Here is a 22,390-nt window from a genome sequence, read left to right as displayed (position 1 = left end):
TTTACATTTTATAATTTCATATGTTTGACTGGGGATCAGAAATTGGGGATTGAATTGATTTTGTTGAACAGTATTTTATATAATCTTGCAGTGATCCCTTTTCCTACAAGAACAGAAAATGACATTTACACTATAATATGTGCTTCAGTGAAAAGAGATTACATTTAAAAACAGTTTTCCACTGTTTTGTGGTAGGTCTTCCCCTTATTTACTGAATGTTTTTCATGTAATCTAATTATTGAGAACTAAAAGGTTGAAAAGAGAGTAAATGATTAACTTTAATTATTTTGATTCTGGTTGTATTGATATGTGCTCTATGACTTTTAAATGGATAACTGCTATCTTTAGATGGTGTCACTTTTGTCTAGGCTTGAGAAATATGAGAATTTACTGTATGAAACAACTAACTCATAAGTAATGAATTGAAGTCATCTTTAAGGGACACAGTATTACTTAAAAATGACACAAGTTTATTTGCTTCTTATCATAAATATTTTTCTACTCTAGGTGCCTGCTGGCAGTGGTTCTGAACACAGGAGCAATTCTGCTGTTTGGCCCACGTACTTGGAAATGGTTGGTAGTGTGCAACTTGTCAGAAATTTGGTTAAAACGTTGCAGAAAGCTTTGGGAAGAAATGGAGCCAGCTGAGACAGTTGCAGAACAATATGACCAGCTTAAGAGGAGGACAGCAGCCTTAAAAATGAATAGTAAGTACTCCAGATTTCATTTTGAAAATCAGTATCAAGGAAAAAGAAAATGAGCGATTCTTTTATGGTTCTGTATGTTGGGCCACAGGACATTCTACGTTTTTGCAGAAACCATCTGGAATATAAGTAACTGCAATATACTTTTTGTTTTTGACTTCGACTTCATTTAACTGGAAGAATGGAGAAGGTTGAAATTAAGAGTACAGATAGCCTACAAAAATCAGCACAGTCATCTAATAGGGGACATATCAAGAATGGTGTCTCACAGGGCTCAGTCTTGGATCCCTTATTGTTCTTAATATATGTACTTACACTATATTAATGACTTATCAATCTATATTCATGAAGATGCAAATCTACTCCTTTTTTTGTGATGATACAAGTATAGCAATGACAAGCATAGTAATCAAACAAAAATAAGCTGAGAAAGTTGTAAATAATGTCTTTCAGAATAAGTGGTTCTCTGCAAATGAACTCTCACTAAATTTTGAGAAAGCACAGTACATACAATTCTGTACAGTAAATGGCTTAACGCCATTAATAAACATAGAGTTAGAACAGACTGTTACTAAGGCAGAATATTCCAAATTTGTGGGTGTGTGCATCGAAAATAAATTGAATTGGAAGAAACACATTGATGATCTGCTGAAATGGTTAGGTTCGGCTATGTATGCTTTTAGGGTTATTGCAAATTTTGGTGATAAACATATCAGTAAATTAGCCTACTTGCCTATTTTCACTCACTGCTTTCATATGGGATTATATTTTGGTGTACTTCGTCATTAAGAGAAAAAGTATACATTGTGCATTAGCATGTAATCAGAATAATAGCTGGAGCCCACCGAAGGTCACCATGCAGACATTTATTTAAGGAACTTGGGATACATATATTTGCTTATGAAATTTGCCATTAAGAAACCATCCCAGTTAAAAAATAATACCGAAGTGCACAGCTCCAAAACTAGAATAAAGAATGACCTTCACTATTCTGGGTTAAATCTGACTGTGCCTCAGAAAGGGGGTGAATAATGCTGCCACAAAAATCTTTGTTCAGTTGCCAAATAGCATTAAAAGTCACACAGATAGCCAACCAACGTTTAAAAACAAATTAAAAGAATATGTGAATGACAACTCCTTCTACTCAACAGATGAATTTTGCAAGGAAAACATAAACTAAACTGACATGTTCCACAAGTATTAATGGAATGTAGTGAGCTTATGGTTGTGGAACATAAAATCAGCTGAAAGAGGATTGGGGGGGGGGGGGGAGAGTCAGCTGAGGCCATCTTGTAATTTGTTTACACTTTTTTAAGAATACCTTAATATGCCTCCTCTGAAAATGTGATAAATTCATAACAGTTCTCGTTGTTGCATAGTGTGACAGCTAGGAAAACCCGTGTTAATATAACTTGGTTATACTCTTATCCAGTTTGTCTCAACCCTAGCCTTTTGCATTTAGATGGTAACCCCAAATCAGTGCTGTCTCTATTTGTGTGTGATGTATGAAATCATGGCTGCACTAGAAACTGTTTCAAATGTTTCATCACAAAGGTCCAGTATGGTCATGCTTTATTCCTAGCCCACCTGTACTGTGTCACGAAAATGTCATATTTCATGGAACTGTTAGTAGAACATACAGAATTCATTGCACTCAAAGTGCATTGTAATCAAAATTGTTTCAAAATTTCCAGGCATACAAAAATGTATTATTTCAGTTTCTTTCTCCGATACATTAATTACTAGTAAGGTCTGTATTAAAATAAAAATTATTTGACATCATTGAACATTTATTAGTGACTATAAATATAACTCAGTAATATTTTCACAATTAAGTAAATAAAATAAACCTGGGATACAATTTCCACATTTTTGTAAGATTTTCAATTGTTTTTCTGTTCACACACAATGTTTTCAGCCATTTCTAAAGCCCATTTTTTTCTAGAACAACCAGCATCTCTCCTTTATAAAAATTTTGTGACCCCATCTGTTTTCTGCATACAGGTTAAAATAGTGGAAACTATTTATTCACAACCGATACAAAAGAGTTACATGTTTGCACCTGTTACTGTCCTTCAAAGTAGTCATCAGCGTTGGGTAGAAACCGTTGACAGTGATGTGGAAGACGTAGTATACCGTTAGCAGAGTCTGTTCTGTTGATGGTGCGAATGGAGTGGTCTACTACCTGTCGAATCTCTGGAACAGTTCTGAAGCGAATGCCATGAAGTTGTTCCTTCATCTTCAGAACAAAATCAAAGCCTCAAGGACTTGAGGCCGGGGAGTGTGGTGGATGGTACAGTACTTCCCAATCCCATCGACTGAACAGAGTAGCCACAGCTTGTGCTGTGTGTGCCTGCGCATTGTCATGCAAAATGATGGATGGGTTGTACAGAAAGTGTCGCCGCTTCTTTCACAAAGCTGGTTGCAGGTGGTGCTCCGAAAATGAACAGTAATACTGTGCATTGACGGTCTGCCGTGGAGGAACGTAATCCTTTAGGATAACACCATCACAGTCATACATGAGAATCACCATAACTTTCACCATACTGGGGCTCTGATGCACATTTGAGTTTTGCGGCGATGCATAATGATGCCATGACACGTTCCACATCATTACGAAGTGTCGTATTCATGATCTATGGAACAAGTATTAATCTAATCTAATCTAATCTAATCTATTGGTGTTTCAGTTTTGGCTTCGTGGCATTCACTTCGGAACTGTTCCAGAGATTCAACAGGCAGTAGACTGCTTCATTCGCATCATCAACAGAACAGGCTCTGTTAAAAGTATACTCCACCTTCCACATCCCTGGCAATGGGTTCTACACAATGTTGGTGACTACTTTGAAGGACAGTAACAGGTGCAACATGTAACTCTTTTGTATCGGTTGTGAATAAATAGTTTCCACTATTTTAGTTCCAACCCTCGTATATAGTTCCATTCAATCTGATGAGTGAGATATCATGAGAAAATAGGTTTATGCCAATTAATCAGAAACATGGAGCACAGAAAATGCAATTTCAGGTTCATATGAAATCAGTAATACACAAAGGAAGCATACACTTGTCCATGACCAGCCATCTGATATACAAGCATTTCTGACACAAACTGTAAAGTAAACATTGTTGCATATTGATTAATGATTGAGGAGAAAGTAGTAGAGTCACTGATGGGTAGACACATTGGAGAGGCTTTGCCAGTGATCTAGCTTAAATATGAACCACTTACCAGAGAAAGAATTTAAGAGGAACATAGTGCCCCACAGACATTCCAGTGGTTGAGAGAGCATAGTAAAACTGTTCTGGGAGTGAGTGGAAGATTTTTAAGAAGAGTTTTCATGCTGAATCCCAGCTTGAGGTAACCATAGCTATACTAACAGGCTGGGTGACATGTTTGAGATTAGGTTTCTTGAAATTATGTGGTGGTTCATCAAATCTTGTGATGGTCGAAATGACTGGTTGGGTAACAGTAACGAATGGAATCATTTGTAAAAATTGTCGTTTATGTATTGGGGAAACTGTATTTGAACAGATTTTAGTGCAGTCAGTGGTTAATTTATGGGATAGGAAATTTTATATGTGGAGGAGGTAGTAACTGTAAAGAAAATTAGTTCCCTAGCAGTGAATTCTACTTGCAGTCTTCTTTGCAGACAGCTATCGTTGTGTTATAATAACTAAATTTGAACATTAAGAGCTACAAAATATGACATGTGGAATTTTTGGCTCCTTTCTTTAGATGCTACAATTTCTAAGTGCAACACTATGCAGTGGTGCCTTCTCTCACCAAATTCACTTTGAAATTCCATCTGATATTCTGGAAATGATTATGTTTGGCAAGTGAAGGACACACACTGCTCGATGAGTTATTATTACACCATAAATATTGAACTCGTAGTTGCTCATATCCAGTACAGAGAGAAATGATAAGTTGCATACATTGTATTACTCATCATACCACAACACTTATTTTTGTATACTATGCTTTGTGGTCTTCATTGAGGGAATTGCCCTGCTCCATTCTAGGAATTTTGAATCCAGTGGTGAAATATTGTTTTAGCAAATGAACTTGTCATCCGAATTTTGGTCTCAAGTGTGGTATACTCTGGTAAGCTCCTTAAGAGTTTATTAAGAAATATTTGTGTGTTATTAGCAAGGAAATCAGCTCTGGAATATTTTAATTCTTCTTTGTCAGCCATTCATATTGCAATGGAAATATAGTTAATTACTAATGAAGTATTATTTAATTATTTTTGGCAGGTGAAATAATTGTATGAATAAAGCAGCAGATCACAAGTAGTGTGAACAGTGAATATCTGTCTGCCTCTACCTCAGTAAATATACACAAACTGTTCCTCTATATTGGCCCGAGTCAGTTATGTACCTCTTATTAAAGAGCTGATTTCTTTTTTTCCCTTTTTCTGTTTGTTTGTTGTGTTTCCTTTTGTGTAGACTAATAGTCATTTCTATCACCACAATTTGTAGTGATTACCTGGGGCCAGTTGAAACAAGACTCGTGCAGATTTGCTGTAACTCATACTGATGCAAGTATATCAGTATGGGAAATAGCAGTGATGAATGAGGCACAGTGGGATGCAGCAAGTGTTCAGTTAATTAGAGTTGTGGACACAAAGATGAGCCTCCCATCTGCACTACTCTGTCTGTCCATTGGTAAGTTTCATTTGATTCATAACTTTAGTTCACAGATGAGTTTGTTGAGAAAATGGAATACAAGGTCTGTTAAAAAAATTCCAGAACATTCGTAATTTTGGATGAACTGTGTGTTGGAGTGAAAAGTGGTTAACATCCCTGCACACATTTGCGTTTAATGTGTACTGTGGGGCGGCGGGTGGAAAATAGTTTTTTTATATTAAATGTTCTTATTATTTATTTAATGCTGTTGTTTGCCTTTCTCAACACTGGCTCTCTAACTACAATATTGGCAACCAGAAAGTGATTAGCAAAACATGAATGCCTGTAATTAGAATTCCTAGTGCCCACTTCATCTGAGAAATACATTTATAGCTACAGCTTATAGGCCTGAGACATTTGGAGATTGTCTGGGATTCATAATCAAAAACGATTCTCTCTAAAATGTCCACTATATTCTGAAAGTCACAGACCAAAAAGAATCCACACAATCCAACTACCAGAGCAGTTCAGAATCTAATGCGCTGATGCAACTATAACTGTTCAAATTAAATGTTTAAGTGAATTCTTGCCATAATTTGATGACACTGTCCATCAAATGCCAAGCTAAATAATGGTAGAATGTCTGTCCCGCGACGGCACGTGAAAATACAACATACGCAAACTGAAGATAGATCATTAAAGTCATCCCAGAATTAACACTTCACTCAAAAACTATTTCATGGTTACGCATATCCCGAGTAACTTATTACGGCATCCGAGGCTGTTTATAGCAATGATACCGACGCGACGTGACTCCCGGCACAGGTGGTGCACTAATCAGCGTCTGGAGAGAACGGGGGCCTTCTTCTCACACGCAGCGTTCTTATATATAAAGCCGTGGTGCGGACGGCTAAGGGAACGCCTGATCAAATCCGCTCTCCCGACTAGCCGCTGAGCTAGTAATCCACCACTTTAAGTTATTGAATAAATCATTGCTTCCTTTTGCTGATGGCCGATGAAGTTGTCAATTTAAATGTGCAATCAGCACACAGGTAAGTAATCATAATAAAAGTCTGATGTGGCTAAGTCAAATATTTTGGGCAAGAGAATTAATTTAATTACACTACACGCAGTAGACGAGCTCTGAACTGGCTCTTTGGAGATACGCTATCGCTATTGTTTTATAGCTATTCAGTTGAAACTTCTCACATCTTTATGATTACAGCAGATCTCCCTGCTACTTAAATTTAAACATCCTAGCTTTATTTATTTGCCTACTTAATTTATCTTGCTTCCTTAATTTTTAAGACAAAAACCAGAAAATCATGAATGTCAACTAAAATTTTAATTCGTGAGATCCAGAATACTGTTTCTAACAAACTATTATGAAAAAGGAATCTAAATATAAATTTTTAAGTTTCTAGCTCTTTTCTGTTGCGCCAATGATTTTTTTCAGAAAAGCGTCCAAATTTCGGAAATGGTTACAGTTATTGAACTGATATTCAACACATATTGATTTAGTATTACTCCTGACATGCTAGAAACGTTTCAGGTTATTTACTTGATTTTTAAAGTATTGCACAACATTTATGAGGTCAGAGCTAGTTACAGCGGACTGGGTGGCACACAATGGAAAGACTGATGTGAATTTTATACGGCGTGAGTAGGCTGCTTCCCTGCAGTACCTGTTGGAAGTTTCATTGTTCTGATGTATGTCTGTTAGTTATTGTTCAGTACTGTATTGAGTAGAATGTTGTGTCACACAGTTTGCGAATTTTGAGATGGCACAGTTAGAGGAGCAGTGTGTCTTCATTAAATTTTGTGTGAAACTTGATAAACCTTTACAGAGACACACCAAATGATGTAGGAAGCATATGGTGATGGGTGCTTAAGCCATGCTTAGTGTTAGAAATGGTTCACATTCAGACAGAAGTTAAAGATGACCCCTTTCAGGATGCCCTTTGCAGTCTACTGACAATCTTCATGTCAGGAGCATCAACAAAATTGTGCACATCAATTGAAGACTGACTGTCCAAGAGATTTCAGGAGAATGTAACATTTCAGTTGGATCATTTAATGAAATTCTGACACAGCATCTTGGAATTCATCACGTTGCTGTCAAGTTCATCCTATGCTCATGAATTAAGACCATAAAGACATGATCAGATGTGGGTTATGGTTATGATGTTTAGACCAAGGCTCAATTTCACAATGGGTCAGGAAAGGATCTCCAAGACCAAAAAAAGCTGGTCAGGTCAGGTCAAATGTCAAAGCCTTGCTGATAGTTTTCTTTGACTTTGAAGGATTAGTTCATCATGAATTCATGGCACAGGGACAAACTGTTAATCAATGGCACTATCAGGACATGTAGCGATGCCTGCAAGAAAATGTGGGAAGAAAATAGCCTGAAATGCAATGAGACAATTCACCACTCTTGCATCATGGTAACACACCTGCACATTCATTCCTGTTTGTTTGTGACTATTGCACAAAATACGAAATCACTGTGCTGCCTCATCCCCCATACTCTCCAGACCTGGCCCCTGTGGACTTTTTTTCTTATTTTCAAAGTTGAAAACCCCATTGAAAGAATGAAGATTTGCAACGATAGATGACATAAAAGAAAATTTACAGATGGTGCTTTGCGAAAACCACCAAGAGCCGTACCGAGACTGCTTCCGGAAGTGGAAACAGCATTGGGAGTGGTGTATCAATTGTGGAGGGGAGTGTTTTGAAGGAGACCATGCACAATACGTAAAAGGGAGGTGTAGAAAAATTTTGTGGGCAACGTTCTGGATTTTTTTGGACAGATCTTGTATATAATTTGTGTTACAATGGCTTCCCATTTAATCATAAAATCTCTCTAGGAAAAACAAATTGTTACCCACTTTGGTAATTATATTTTGTCAATTATTTATTTGTCTGTGGTTTGTTTATTGTATTGCAATTGAATGGGATATTAAAAGAGGCCTTCATACCATGTTGATGACTTTATTAATGTTAGAAAGCTGTTTTTCAGTAACGAGCAGAATATATTCACAGCATTTGTCACTCCTGTTTCTTTAACACTACACTTTGCCACTGTGCAAGAGAATGAAATTATGATTCTGTAGGATGCAGTGATGGCATATTTTAAGCTCTCTCTGATGATACGGTACTCATAAATACTCCTGGTCTTCAATTCACAGGCACTGTAGTTGGTGATTTGGATGGTCACATTTCAGTCCTGCCAGATGTTTTTAAAGATGTACCAGCAGAAACTGCAATGCCTTATGTACTATGGGATGAAGAAGACCACATTAAGGTTAATGCCCTAAGCTCACTTCCACAGTCATCGGAATGTGAATCCACTGGCAAGTGGATAATACTTGCAGTGAAAAAAACATTTATGATTGTCTTTGTACTGAATAAGAATGGCCAAAAGATCTCTGAATATCTTCACCGAGTGGGTGGCCTTGCAATTTCTGGTAAGTGTTAATAATTTTTCCCACATTATATATGAGCTAATGGATTTATGAACAATAAACAAATACATTTTTTTTATTATTTACATTTTATGGCCTTCATTGGACCACTCTAGCTAACTTTATACAAAGAATTTTTCAGTTTCCTGTCAGCCCAGTACTTCTTCATTCTCTCAGATCTCATCCTTCTTTCTTCATCAGAAATCACCCTACCTATTGTCTGTTTGTTGATTCTTGTTTGCAGTCTGTTTTGTTTGTCTGTGAGTTTCCTGATTTTGTCAGTTTTGTTTCTTAGGTCTTCCAAATACAGTTATTTAACATATTTTGTATTTTTTAGAGTAACTCCTGCTCTGCAGTTAATTGACATGCATACTACACTTACAACTTGCTTCAGTAGTAGTCCATGCATCTTATTCATTTCTAGCATAAACTTGTTTTTTAATGTGCGAGGGAAGACAAACACACATTATGTAGAAGGGACATGTATCACTGGCCAAGCACATAAAAATGTGCTAATTATTGTAGCTCAGCTGTAAAGCAGACGTAGAGATATATAGAGGGAATAAAGAAAATGACAAAAATGAGGTTAGAATACACAGTGTGAGAAGAGCTAGAAGTAGTATTGTGGTGTGAAAACAACTGTAATGAAAATTATTATTGTAGTATATCATTCAGAGCAAAGGAGAAGGACTATGGTGCAAAGTACCAGATGTGGTCTAATTATAGTTTTATATATCCTTATTTTTGGTTCCTCTTGAAAGAAATTTGAATGAGAGTAATTTGTTGCGTTGGTATAATGTTCTGGATGTTGCTTTGGTTCTCACTTCTATTTCTTATTTCTCATAATTTCTGTTGTTTAACACAACCCTCAGGTATGTAAACTCTTCTGATTCTTCAAACACATTGTCATCAATCTGCATGGCTTCCCACCTGTTTGCCTTGTAGTTTCTTTCTGCCCTCGTGAATTTGGATTTTTTTCTTTTATCTCTAATAAAACTTCCTTTGCTTTTTGAAATAGCTTTCTATCCAGTATTTTCAGGTCACAAAGATTTTCAGTGATTAATCCTTCATCATCTGCAAAGGCTAGTACTTTCATTTTTATTCCTGTGTTAATTCCCTCTTCTGGTTCACGTGTTGCATCCAGTGCTTCTTGTATTCCATGGAGCATTCCCCATCCATTTTCATTATGCTTTCCAAGCCTACCAGTGTAACTTCTACAAGATTTGCAACCTTCCTTGGTATTCCATACTTCTCCACTTCCACAAGTTTACTTTTTTTTTTTTTGCTGTTGAAGGCTTTTTTAGATATCAACTAATAATATCGTCATTGTGTTGTTGGATTCTCAGTATTTATATATATGGCTGCTTTCAGTACAAATTTCTGTTCAGAGATGGTTCGACTCTTCATAAATCCCACTTGTTTCTCGCCTGTTACCTCCTGTAAATATGGATCTAACTTTTTCTGGAGAATATTGGATAACACTTTTGTATGCTGTGTGAATTAATGAGATACCCCTATATTTCCTGAATTCTTGTTTATTGTCTTTTCATGGACTGATACTGTGTTCATTTCTTTCCACTCATCTGCTATTCTTTCTCCTTTAAAATGTGACTCTCCCAGGAGCTTTGTTGTCTTTGGTATTTTGATTGCATCAGTAGTCTCTTTCATTGTTGACAGTGCAACTAAAGGCCCCACATGCTAATATTTATGTTCCTCCTCCATGTCTATACTTCCATTTTTGATATTTAAAAGCAACAAAGTACTCGAATTAAGTCGAGTGATGCTGAGGGAATTAGATTTGGAAATGAGACATTTAAAGTAGTAAACGAGTTTTGCTATTTGGGGAGCAAAATAACAGATGATGGTTGAAGTAGAGAGGATATAAAATGTAGACTGGCAATTGCAAGGAAAGCATTTCTAAGAAGAGAAATTTGTTAACATCGAGTATAGATAAGTGTCAGGAAGTCGGTTCTGAAAGTATTTGTATGGAGTGTAGCCACGTATGGAAGTGAAACATGGACAATAAATAATTTGGACAAGAAGAGAATAGAAGCTTTTGAAATGTGGTGCTACAGAAGAATGCTGAAGATTCGATGGGTAGATCACATAACTAATCATAAGGTACTGAATAGAACTGGGGAGAAGAGAATTTTGTGGCACAACTTGACTAGAAGAAGGGATTGGTTGGTAGGACATGTTCTGAGGCATCAAGGAATCACCAATTTAGTACTGGAGGGCAGTGTGGAGGGTAAAAATCATAGAGGGAGACCAAGAGATGAATACATTAAGCAGATTCAGAAGGATGTAGGTTGCAGTAGGTACTGGGAGATGAAGAAGCTTGCACAGGATAGAGTAGCATGGAGAGCTGCATCAAACCAGTCTCAGGACTAAAGACCACAACAGCAACAACAAAAGCTGTTTAACATATTTCTTCAAAATTTCCAAATCTTTCATTTTTTCCTAAATTTATTGTCATATTCATCTTTAATGCCATACATTCATGGTATGTGTCCTTTTCTGAAGAAGCTAACTGACCTCCAAAAATCTCTCGCATTCCCTTCAGTATCATCCTTTTCTGTTCTTTTAATTATACTCTCCACATGTTCTTCCTTTTTTTTTTCTGGGAAAAGTTTTGGTTCCTGTATTACCAGTTTTATATGCTTCCCTGCTTTCAGTGGAATCTTCCTGTAGGTGGTGTTACTTTGCTTCTCTTCTTTCTTTCACTTTTTCCTCACATTCTTCTGAGAGGTCAGAATGGCATAATGACAATATTGTGAAAAGGATAGTTGCTACTTACCACGTAGCAGAGATGCTGAGTAGCAGATAGGCACAACAAAAAGACTTTCAAACAAAGATTTATAGTCATCAGAATAGACTACACGCACGCACGCACACACACACACACACACACACACACACAAATATGCAACCCACACATGTATGACGTCTCTGGCTGCCTTGGCAGCCTGAGACCGTGGTTATGTGTGCATGAGCTGTGTTTGCATGTGTGTGTGTGTATCTGTGTGTGTGTGTGTGTGTGTGTGTGTGTGTGTGTTTGTGTAGTCTGTTCTGATGAATATAAATCTTTGTTTGAAAGTCTTTTTGTTGTGCCTATCTGCTACTCAGCATCTCTGGCTATGTGGTGAGTAGCAACTATCCTTTTCATAATATTGTCATTCTTCTTAGAACCTTACATTTTTCTTCCTTTACTTTTTTCCAGACATTTCTAGTGCTGCTTGTTTTGTTATTTTCGTTTTCCACCGGGCATATATATTAGGTCGTCTTCCATTGAAGCTTAAGATAAATTCCTATGTCATGTCATTGTCTTTTAATTTGTCTATATCAGTACTGTATTCTTTTATGCTCTTTTCTCTTCTTGGCATTTCCACAGCTGTTTGTTATCATACCTCTTTCATGATAAGGTATTAGTCTATTTGTACTTCGACTACTCTCATGGCTTTCATATTCATTACACTGCCTTTATACCTTTGGTCAACCAGGGCATGGTCTGTGTGATTTTATGTTCTATCATCTGGTGCTATCCAAGTTGCCTTGTGAATGTCCTTCTGAGGAAAGAGCATTTACATACTCTGTAGGTTACCTGCCCTTGCACAGCTAAGTAGTCGCACCCCACCCATTCTGTACCACTGACAATGTCATATAACAAATTCAAAAATATCTCACATTTATAAAACTCTCTTGAGATGCCGTTTAGTGTAGTGAAGTATCACAGCTAAAATACAGCTTGATACAGTTTCATTTAGGAACTGTTGGATTTGGGAATTCTGTTAGGTCTCTGAAGGCATATTGTTCAGAGAACCATTAAGAACTAATATTACAGTATATTTATTGCTCACTTTGAATTTGATATTGTTAGAGTAATAGCTACTTCAAAAGAAAAGATAATTTTTAATACTAGACTACCAGTTTTGATCACCAATGACATGAGATTGCTTACAGTGAAGAACAAAATGGTCCACCAACAAAAATGATAAACTAATTGATGGGAAGTATTTCTGTGGCAGTGAGGGAACAACTATCGTAGACAGTGATGACATTTGCATTCTAGTTTCCAGAGAGTTTGTAATTGTTTCGTGTATGTAGTTGTTAGCCTCAGATATTGGAATGAATGTGGGTCCAGATCATACTAACAGAAGAACACAAGAAGCTGTACCAAACTCTTGCATTGGATGTATTGCCCATTACATTCCCACGGATCATTAATTTTGCAGTTTGGTCATCACAGGATAGATGCTATTTTTAAAATCAAGTACCTTATTGTTGGATGAAGGCATTTAGATATCTGAAAATCACAAAGGAAACATTTTGTAACACCAAAGATCATGTACATAGTGCTTTAGAGCAAATGGGACTTGCTAGACACTATTATGCTCCAAACTGTAAATTTTCTTTTATCGTTCTACAAGAAGTGCCTCATTGTAAACAATTTGGGATACTTACCCTAACCTCCCACTTATTACTGCTATTCTGAAATAATGGAATTAATAACCAAAATATCCATGGGTGTACTGCCGGTCTACAGTGTTCAACAGGCACAATATTTCGGCGATCATACATGTCGCCATCATGAACTGACGGACTGAGCTCCTGTGAACGTGCCGGCACAGAGATCTGTATGCTATGGCTGCTCAGAGGGAACTGACTTCAGTCGCAGCGGCCGATTTAAATACCCTCCGCCCGCGGCGCGCTCCCTCCGCTGTCCGTGTCCCGCACCAAGGTCGCACGGTGGAACAGATTGCGATGGCGTCTGAGATGACGTCGGAGTGATGGCTCTGTCTGCCGTGGTCATCACAACTATACATTTGCTCGATTTACTCTTGATTAACCCAATCGCTGGTTCCCAAGCCTTGCTAAGATTATAGCTACAGTCACGGTTTATGAGGTCATCATTGGTGCAAATTTCGATGGCCTCTCTAACAATGCTGTCCCAGTATCTCGACATCTGTACCAGAATCCTCGTGCGTTCATATTCCATAGTGTGATTTTCTGACCACCAATGTTCAGCAACCGCCGACTTGCTCGGATGCATCAGTCGAGTGTGCCTCTGGTGTTCACGGCATCTATCCTCGACGGTACGCATCGTCTGACCAATATACGACCTTTTGCAGAAAGCTCTCAACTTTGCTCCCACCCCCAAGTTCACTCCGGTCACAGAAACTGTTATTGCTGTTGAACAGGTTGCAGCTCGACTTCCGCCTGAATCAGCTGAGGAAATACGCCGTGAAACTTGTCGTGCGTTGACGAAATCCCAGCTGATGAAGTCAAATATCACCAGTAAAGAGAGGGCGGCCATTCGTGATCTGAGGGAGTGCTCTGAAATTGTTGTCTTACCAGCTGACAAAGGCAATGCTACAGTTGTTGTCTCCCATAAGAACTACACTGATGAGATGCAGAGCCTGCTAAATGACAATTCCTACCAGAAAATCAGTGTTGACCCTACAAAGAAGGTGGGGAACAAGATTAGGTTGCTTCTCAAGGATGCAGATTTACCGGCGGGTGATGCTAAGAAATTGTTACCCCAAGGTCCGGTACCACCTAGACTATATGGACTCCTGAAGGTTCACAAAGAGGGGGTACCATTACAGCCCATTGTCAGCAACATCAGGGCACCTACATATTTGTTGGCCATATACCTGACGGGAATATTAAGTCCTTATGTGGGTAAATTCCCTCATCACATCCGTAATTCCGTGGATTGTGTTAAACGCCTTGATAGATTCAGGTTGGATAAGTCAGATATCATGGTGAGTTTTGACGTCGTTTCCTTGTTTACGAGGGTACCCCTGCGAGAGCCACTAGAATTGATTAGTCAGAAGTTTGACTGGAAGACCACTGAACTTTTTAGGCATGTCTTGATTTCCATGTATTTTCTTTTTAATGGAGAATACTACGAAAAAATGGAGGGAGTCGCCATGAGTAGCCCACACTCACCGGTGGTAGCAGTTATGCACAACGAAAAGACTGTCAGACAAGTAAGCTTTCATCCAAAAAGGCAGTCATTGGAATTAGACAAAACACACACACACACACACACACACACACACACACACACACACACACACACACACACACACACACGACCACAGTCTCTGGTTGCCAAGGCCAGAGTGTAAGCAGCAGTGCACGATGGGAGAATCAGTCTGGGCGGCAGGGCTAATGAGAAGGCTGGGTGGGGAGAGGGCGGGATAGCAGGGTAGGGTGGGGAACGATAATGTGCTGCTTGTGGAAGCATACAGGGACAAGGTGGAGAGAGGGTGGGCAGCTAGTAGTGGACGGGGGGCGAGGGTAGGTAGGAGGCAGTTGGAAGAGACATTGGGTGCCGTGGTGGAACAGAGTGTTGTGTAATTCTGGAGTGGAAACAGAGGAGGAGATAGGTGGGTGTAGAATAATGAAAGTTGAGACAAGGATGGTTATGGGAATGTAGGATATATGCAGGAAGGGTTTCCATCTGCACAGTTCAGAAAAGCTGGTGTTGGCAGAGAGGATAGAGATGGCACCAGCTGTGAAGCAGTCATTAAAACGTAGCATGTTGTGTTGGGCAGCGTGTTAAGCGACTGGGTTGTCCAGCTGAGTCTCAGCTAAAGTTTGTCAGTGGCTGTTCGTGCGGACAGACAGCTTGTTGGTTGTTGTGCCTACACTGAATGCAGGACAGTGGTTACAGCTTAGCTTGCAGACCATGACTGGTTTTACAGGTAGCACTGCATCTGATGGGATAGATTATGCTTGTGACCGGACTGGAGTAGGTGGTGGCAGGAAAATGTATAGGACAGGTCTTTCATCTAAGGTCCATTACAGTGATATGAGCCATGAGGCAAGGGATTGGGAACAGGGGCTGTGTACGGACAGATGAGGATATCGCATAGGTTCCCTGGGCTGTGGAATACCATTGTGGGATAGATGGGAAGGAAGTCGGTGGGACATTTCCTTATTTCAGGGCATGACAAAAAATAGTCAGAACCCTGGTGGAGTATGTGATTCAGCTGCTCCAGTCCTGGGTGCTACTGAGTGGCAAGGGGAATGCTCATCTACGGTTGGATGGTGGAACTTTGGGGATTGATAGGATGACTTGAGAGATAAGGCACCACTTGACAGATAAGGCACCAGTATCCTGGATTTGTTTGTGAGTGATGCTTTCAAAGGAGAAGTAATTGTGTGTGAGGATATAGTTGATTATGGTGGCTGAGTAGGAGGTTGTCGGTTTAGAATCAGTCGGGCATTGGGAAATTTAGTGTTCAGTAACAGCAAGAAGATGGGGATTAGGAGTGTTAGTGTAAAGGTAGATGGCATCAATAGTGATGAGCAGGCCACCATGTAATAAAGGAACAGGAACTGTGGAGTGTTGGTAGAGGGAATGGTTGGTATTTCTTTTATAGGATGGTAGGTAGCAGGTAAAAGACAGAAGATGCTGGTCTGTGAAAGCAGAGGTTCTCTCATTGGGGGCACAGTAATCGGCCTCAATGGGATGTGCTTGGTGGTTGGGTTTATGTACTTTAGGAAGCATGTGGAAGGTAGGAGTGTGGGCAGTGGTAGGGGTGAGTAGAGAGGTGGACTCCAGGGAGGGGTTCTGTGATGGGCCTAAGGATTTGAAGAGAGACTGGAGGTCTTGCTGAATTTCTGGAGTGGGGTCATTGTGACAGGGTTTGTAGTTGGGTGAATCTGACAGGTGGAAGAGACTTTCTGCCAGACAATCCTTGTAGTTCAAAACTGCAGTAGTGGAGCCGTTGTCAGCAGGTAGGATTATAAGGTTGTGACAAGTTTTCAGGTGGTGGACATCATTTCCTTCTAGATATATATGATTAGCTTGCATGTTGAGGGATTTGGGGAATGATGGTGAGGCAAGGTTTGAGGTTAAGAAATTCTGGAAAGTTAACAGTGGGTGATTTGGGGGCAATGGCTGTGGATCACAGTTGGATAGAGGTGTCAGCTTTGTCAGACAGGGTTTACACTCGGTGTTTTGGTTGCATCTGATTCGTGGAGTTGGTGGCTAAAAAGTGTTTCCACTGTAGGAACTGGGAGAAGAAAAGAAGGTCTTTAACAAATCCTTTGGAAAGGACTGATTCTATGGAGCTAAGGCTTTTGGAAGAAAGGTTCATGACTGTCTTTCAGGTTCTGGACTCTGTATGGTGGTAGGATGGAGTTTTTGAGTGTGGGGTAAATGTAGTACTTCTGTGAGACATGGTTTGTCACCTATGAGAGGATGTGGGGGAGGTTTGAAGCAGTGTACTAGTAAGTAGTTATGAAGGAAAACAGCTGTGGGTTATGGGATCAAAGAAAAGCCATTAGGTAAAATCAAACAATGGAAAATCTGGGATGAAATAATGACAATATTGTGAAAAGGATAGATTGTTACTCGCCATATGGTGGCGATATTGAGTTGCAGCTAGGCACAACAAAAAAGACTGTCAGACAAGTAAGCATTCAATCAAAAAGGCCATCATTACAATTAGACAACACACACACACACACACACACACACACACACACGCACGCACGCAAACTAGATTGCGAGCAGCCGAGCAGCTGTGCCTATGTTCAACTCAACATCTCTACTATATGGTGAGTAGCAATCTATCCTTTTTGTAATATTGTTATTATTCCATCATGGATTTTCCAATATGTTTGACTTTGTCACTTTTTTCTAATGCATTACTATACTCAGTGTTTCACTTTTCGCCTTCCAAACTGCACCACACGCTCTGCTTACAAGCCACAATGTATCAACCATCTCATCCAGAAACCATAGATAGTTGCAAGACTGTGCTGATTGTTGGTGCTACATCTCATGTCCACATCACTCCTGCCAATATCATTATTCTTAGACCTTCAAAGTGATCACTCTTTCTGAGTATTTTCATATTTTAATTTCTGCACATTCCTGTGCCACACAAACTTGTACCTAATCCTACCAATCACTCCCCAACTACCACTCCTTCTCCTCTCAAATAAGAGTGTTTGCACATACTAACTTCACCTAATCTAGTCACATCTGCTGTCCCCCTTCTCACACTTATCCACCCACAGTCCTGCAACCCAAAATAAAATCTTTGTATTTATTTATTCTTTGGTCTCATAGTGTTTTCACGCTGATTTCAGTTCTCTTTTGCCTTTCACTATCGGCCTACTCCCTCAGATTTAATTTTGATTTCCAGTACTTCATCTGTTTTGACATTTCATGATTTTTCCAACATATTTTGGCGTATTTTTGGGAATTTTTTCCCCGCATATTTATACATGTTTTCACATGTTTTTATCCTGAACCTTGGCTTCTTCCTTCTTCAGTCTCTGTCAATACAGAAAACTCTCTTTACACCTAAACAGAACCCAGTCCCACATACTTTTCTTGCATATTGCTTGGTTCATGGAATCCCTCCAAATGGCCTTACCATCAACTTACCATCTCCAGCTGCAACCCCAAATTCCACAATGACCACTATCTTTTCATATTCCATGAGTCGTTAACCCTCACGGTCCTGCTGCAAAGCCCTGTGAATTATGTCCAAACTTCCTTTCAATACCTCCTCTCCATAAGTAAAATCCTGCTATGCAATCCCAAACTCATGATTCTCATATGACACACTGAGACTCTTGCCCTGAAGGAACTAGAACAGCAAGCAAAACACTACCTCAAAAGACTCTGCAACCTGTTCACTTCCTACTCCTGCCTTGGACTACCACTATATAGTACCTCTACAACAACCTCCAAACCTCTCCCACATCTCCTCATAGTGGATCCACTACGTTTATCCCACCCTACCACTATACAGAATACAGACTCGAAAGAGACCCAAAACACAGTCAGGGATATTTCCTCCAAATACCTTAGCCCCGCAGAAGTATCAATCATTTCCAAAGGTCTCACCTGTTGCCCCATTCCCAAATTAAATCATTGAGGACTTGTTGAAAACCTTCTCTTTCTATCAGCTTCTGCAGTGGAAATATTTTTTTGCCACCAATCGGACTCAACCAAAGACCAATGTTGAACCCTGCCTGACTCTTGAATCATTCCCCAAAGCCCTCAATATGCAAGCCAACCTTAATCCGTGGGAAGAACCACAATCCACAACCTAAGAACGATCGCGATGGCTGCTGACAAAGGCCCCAACCCCCATTTTGAACCACAAAGATGACTTGGCAGACAGATTCCACAAGCTGTCAGATTCATTCACCTGCTGCAAGCTGTGCCACAGTGACCTCATTCCATAAATCCAGCAGGATCTCCTTTCTCTCCTCAGATTCTCAGGCCAATCCCAAAATCTCTCCCTGGAGTCCACCTCTCTCCTTTCCCCACCACTCCCCCACACTCCTATCTTCTACATGCTTCCTCAAGTCCATAAACCCATCCCCCAGGACATCCTTTTGTGGCTGTTTACTGTGCAACCACTGAGAAAATCTCTGCTCTCTTCAGCCAACACCTTCAGCCTATCACCTGCAACCTACTCTCCTATATAAAAGATAACAACCATTTCCTCCACTGACTCTCCACGGTTCCTGTTCCTTTACCACATGGTGCCCTGTTCATCACTATGGATACCACCTCTTTTTACACTAACATCCCTAATGCCCATAGCCTTGTCGCTATTGAACAATACCTTTCCCAGTGCCTGACTGATTCCAAACCTACAACTTCCTTCCTAGTCACCATGACTAACTGTATCCTCACCCACAGTACATCTCCTCTGAAGACATCACCTATAAGAAAATCTGGAGTATGGTAATGGGCAACTGCATGGCACCACACTATGCCACCCTATTCATAGGCCATCTAGAGGAGTCCTTTCTAACCACCCAGAATCCTAAACCCTTCATCATGTTCAGATTCATTGGTGACATTGTAACATAGCACGTTATTACAGGATAACATTCAGTACAGTATAGCACGCAGTCATGTATCATGGTGGCTGCAGAATTCTGTTGTTGCTATGACTCTCAGCACAGCTGACGCTACCAGCCGTGAGAACGATCTCCAGTAACATCTAGCAGGAACGTAAATTCATACCCCCTATGAATCTAAATCCTCCCCCCGTGAACCATGGACCTTGCCGTTGGTGGGTAGGCTTGCGTGCCTCAGCGATACAGATGGCCGTACCGTAGGTGCAACCACAACGGAGGGGTATCTGTTGAGAGGCCAGACAAACGTGAGGTTCCTGAAGAGGGGCAGCAGCCTTTTCAGTAGTTGCAGGGGCAACAGTCTGGATGATTGACTGATCTGGCCTTGCAACATTAACCAAAACGGCCTTGCTGTGCTGGTACTGCGAACGGCTGAAAGCAAGGGGAAACTACAGCCGTAATTTTTCCCGAGGACATGCAGCTGTACTGTATGATTAAATGATGATGGCATCCTCTTGGGTAAAATGTTCTGGAGGTAAAATAGTCCCCCATTCGGATCTCCGGGCGGGGACTACTCAGGAGGATGTCGTTATCAGGAGAAAGAAAACTGGCATTCTACGGATCGGAGCGTGGAATGTCAGATCCCTTAATCGGGCAGGTAGGTTAGAAAATTTAAAAAGGGAAATGGATAGGTTAAAGTTAGATATAGTGGGAATTAGTGAGGTTCAGTGGCAGGAGGAACAAGACTTCTGGTCAGGTGACTACAGGGTTATAAACACAAAATCAAATAGGGGTAATGCAGGAGTAGGTTTAATAATGAATAGGAAAATAGGAATGCGGGTAAGCTACTACAAACAGCATAGTGAACGCATTATTGTGGCCAAGATAGATACGAAGCCCACACCTACTACAGTAGTACAAGTTTATATGCCAACTAGCTCTGCAGATGATGAAGAAATTGAAGAAATGTACGATGAAATAAAAGAAATTATTCAGATAGTGAAGGGAGACGAAAATTTAATAGTAATGGGTGACTGGAATTCGAGTGTAGGAAAAGGGAGAGAAGGAAACATAGTAGGTGAATATGGATTGGGGCTAAGAAATGAAAGAGGAAGCCGCCTAGTAGAATTTTGCACAGAGCACAACTTAATCATAGCTAACACTTGGTTTAAGAATCATGAAAGAAGGTTGTATACGTGGAAGAACCCTGGAGATACTAAAAGGTATCAGATAGATTATATAATGGTAAGACAGAGATTTAGGAACCAGGTTTTAAGTTGTAAGACATTTCCAGGGGCAGATGTGGACTCTGACCACAATCTATTGGTTATGACCTGTAGATTAAAGCTGAAGAAACTGCAAAAATGTGAGAAATTAAGGAGATGGGTCCTGGATAAACTGAAAGAACCAGAGGTTGTACAGAGTTTCAGAGAGAGCATAAGGGAACAATTGACAGGAATAGGGGAAAGAAATACAGTAGAAGAAGAATGGGTAGCTTTGAGGGATGTAGTAGTGAAGGCAGCAGAGGATAAAGTAGGTACAAAGACGAGGGCTGCTAGAAATCCTTGGGTAACAGAAGAAATATTGAATTTAATTGATGAAAGGAGAAAATATAAAAATGCAGTAAATGAAGCAGGTAAAAAGGAATACAAACGTCTCAAAAATGAGATCAACAGGAAGTGCAAAATGGCTAAACAGGGATGGCTAGAGGACAAATGTGAGGATGTAGAAGCTTATCTCACTAGGGGTAAGATAGATACTGCCTACAGGAAAATTAAAGAGACCTTTGGAGAGAAGAGAACCACGTGTATGAATATCAAGAGCTCAGATAGCAGCCCAGTTCTAAGCAAAGAAGGGAAGGCAGAAAGGTGGAAGGAGTATATAGAAGGCTTATACAAGGGCGATGAACTTGAGGACAATATTATGGAAATAGAAGAGGATGTAGATGAAGACGAAATGGGAGATACGATACTGCGTGAAGAGTTTGACAGAGCACTGAAAGACCTGAGTCGAAACAAGGCCCCCGGAGTAGACAACATTCCATTAGAACTACTGACGGCCTTGGGAGAGCCAGTCATGACAAAACTCTACCAGCTGGTGAGCAAGATGTATGAGACAGGCGAAATACCCTCAGACTTCAAGAAGAATATAATAATTCCAATCCCAAAGAAAGCAGGTGCTGACAGATGTGAAAATTACCGAACTATCAGTTTAATAAGCCACGGCTGCAAAATACTAACGCGAATTCTTTACAGACGAATGGAAAAACTGGTAGATGCAGACCTCGGGGAGGATCAGTTTGGATTCCGTCGAAATGTTGGAACACGTGAGGCAATACTGACCTTACGACTTATCTTAGAAGAAAGATTAAGAAAAGGCAAACCTACGTTTCTAGCATTTGTAGACTTAGAGAAAGCTTTTGACAATGTTGACTGGAATACTCTTTTTCAAATTCTAAAGGTGGCAGGGGTAAAATACAGGGAGCGAAAGGCTATTTATAATTTGTACAGAAACCAGATGGCAGTAATAAGAGTCGAGGGGCATGAAAGGGAAGCATTGGTTGGGAAAGGAGTGAGACAGGGTTGTAGCCTCTCCCCGATGTTATTCAATCTGTATATTGAGCAAGCAGTAAAGGAAACAAAAGAAAAATTTGGAGTAGGTATTAAAATTCATGGAGACGAAGTAAAAACTTTGAGGTTCGCCGATGACATTGTAATTCTGTCAGAGACGGCAAAGGACTTGGAA

At 39.9% G+C, this 22,390-nt stretch overlaps 1 protein-coding gene across 1 annotated transcript in view; it reads left to right on the top strand.

The window, feature by feature from the left end:
• LOC126355832 (general transcription factor 3C polypeptide 4-like) overlaps window positions 1-22,390 on the top strand; it is a 205,604-nt gene that overhangs the window by 133,652 nt on the left and 49,562 nt on the right. The window contains exons 5-7 of the mRNA XM_050006280.1: window positions 508-707; window positions 5,187-5,372; window positions 8,522-8,800. Coding sequence (XP_049862237.1) covers window positions 508-707; window positions 5,187-5,372; window positions 8,522-8,800 — 665 coding nt within the window. The remainder of the gene's footprint in view (window positions 1-507; window positions 708-5,186; window positions 5,373-8,521; window positions 8,801-22,390) is intronic.

This window comes from Schistocerca gregaria, chromosome 3 (assembly GCF_023897955.1).
Source record: "Schistocerca gregaria isolate iqSchGreg1 chromosome 3, iqSchGreg1.2, whole genome shotgun sequence".
NCBI lineage: Eukaryota > Metazoa > Arthropoda > Insecta > Orthoptera > Acrididae > Schistocerca > Schistocerca gregaria.
The sequence above is the reverse complement of the archived record's forward strand: the minus strand, read 5'-3'. Positions and strand labels throughout refer to the sequence as shown.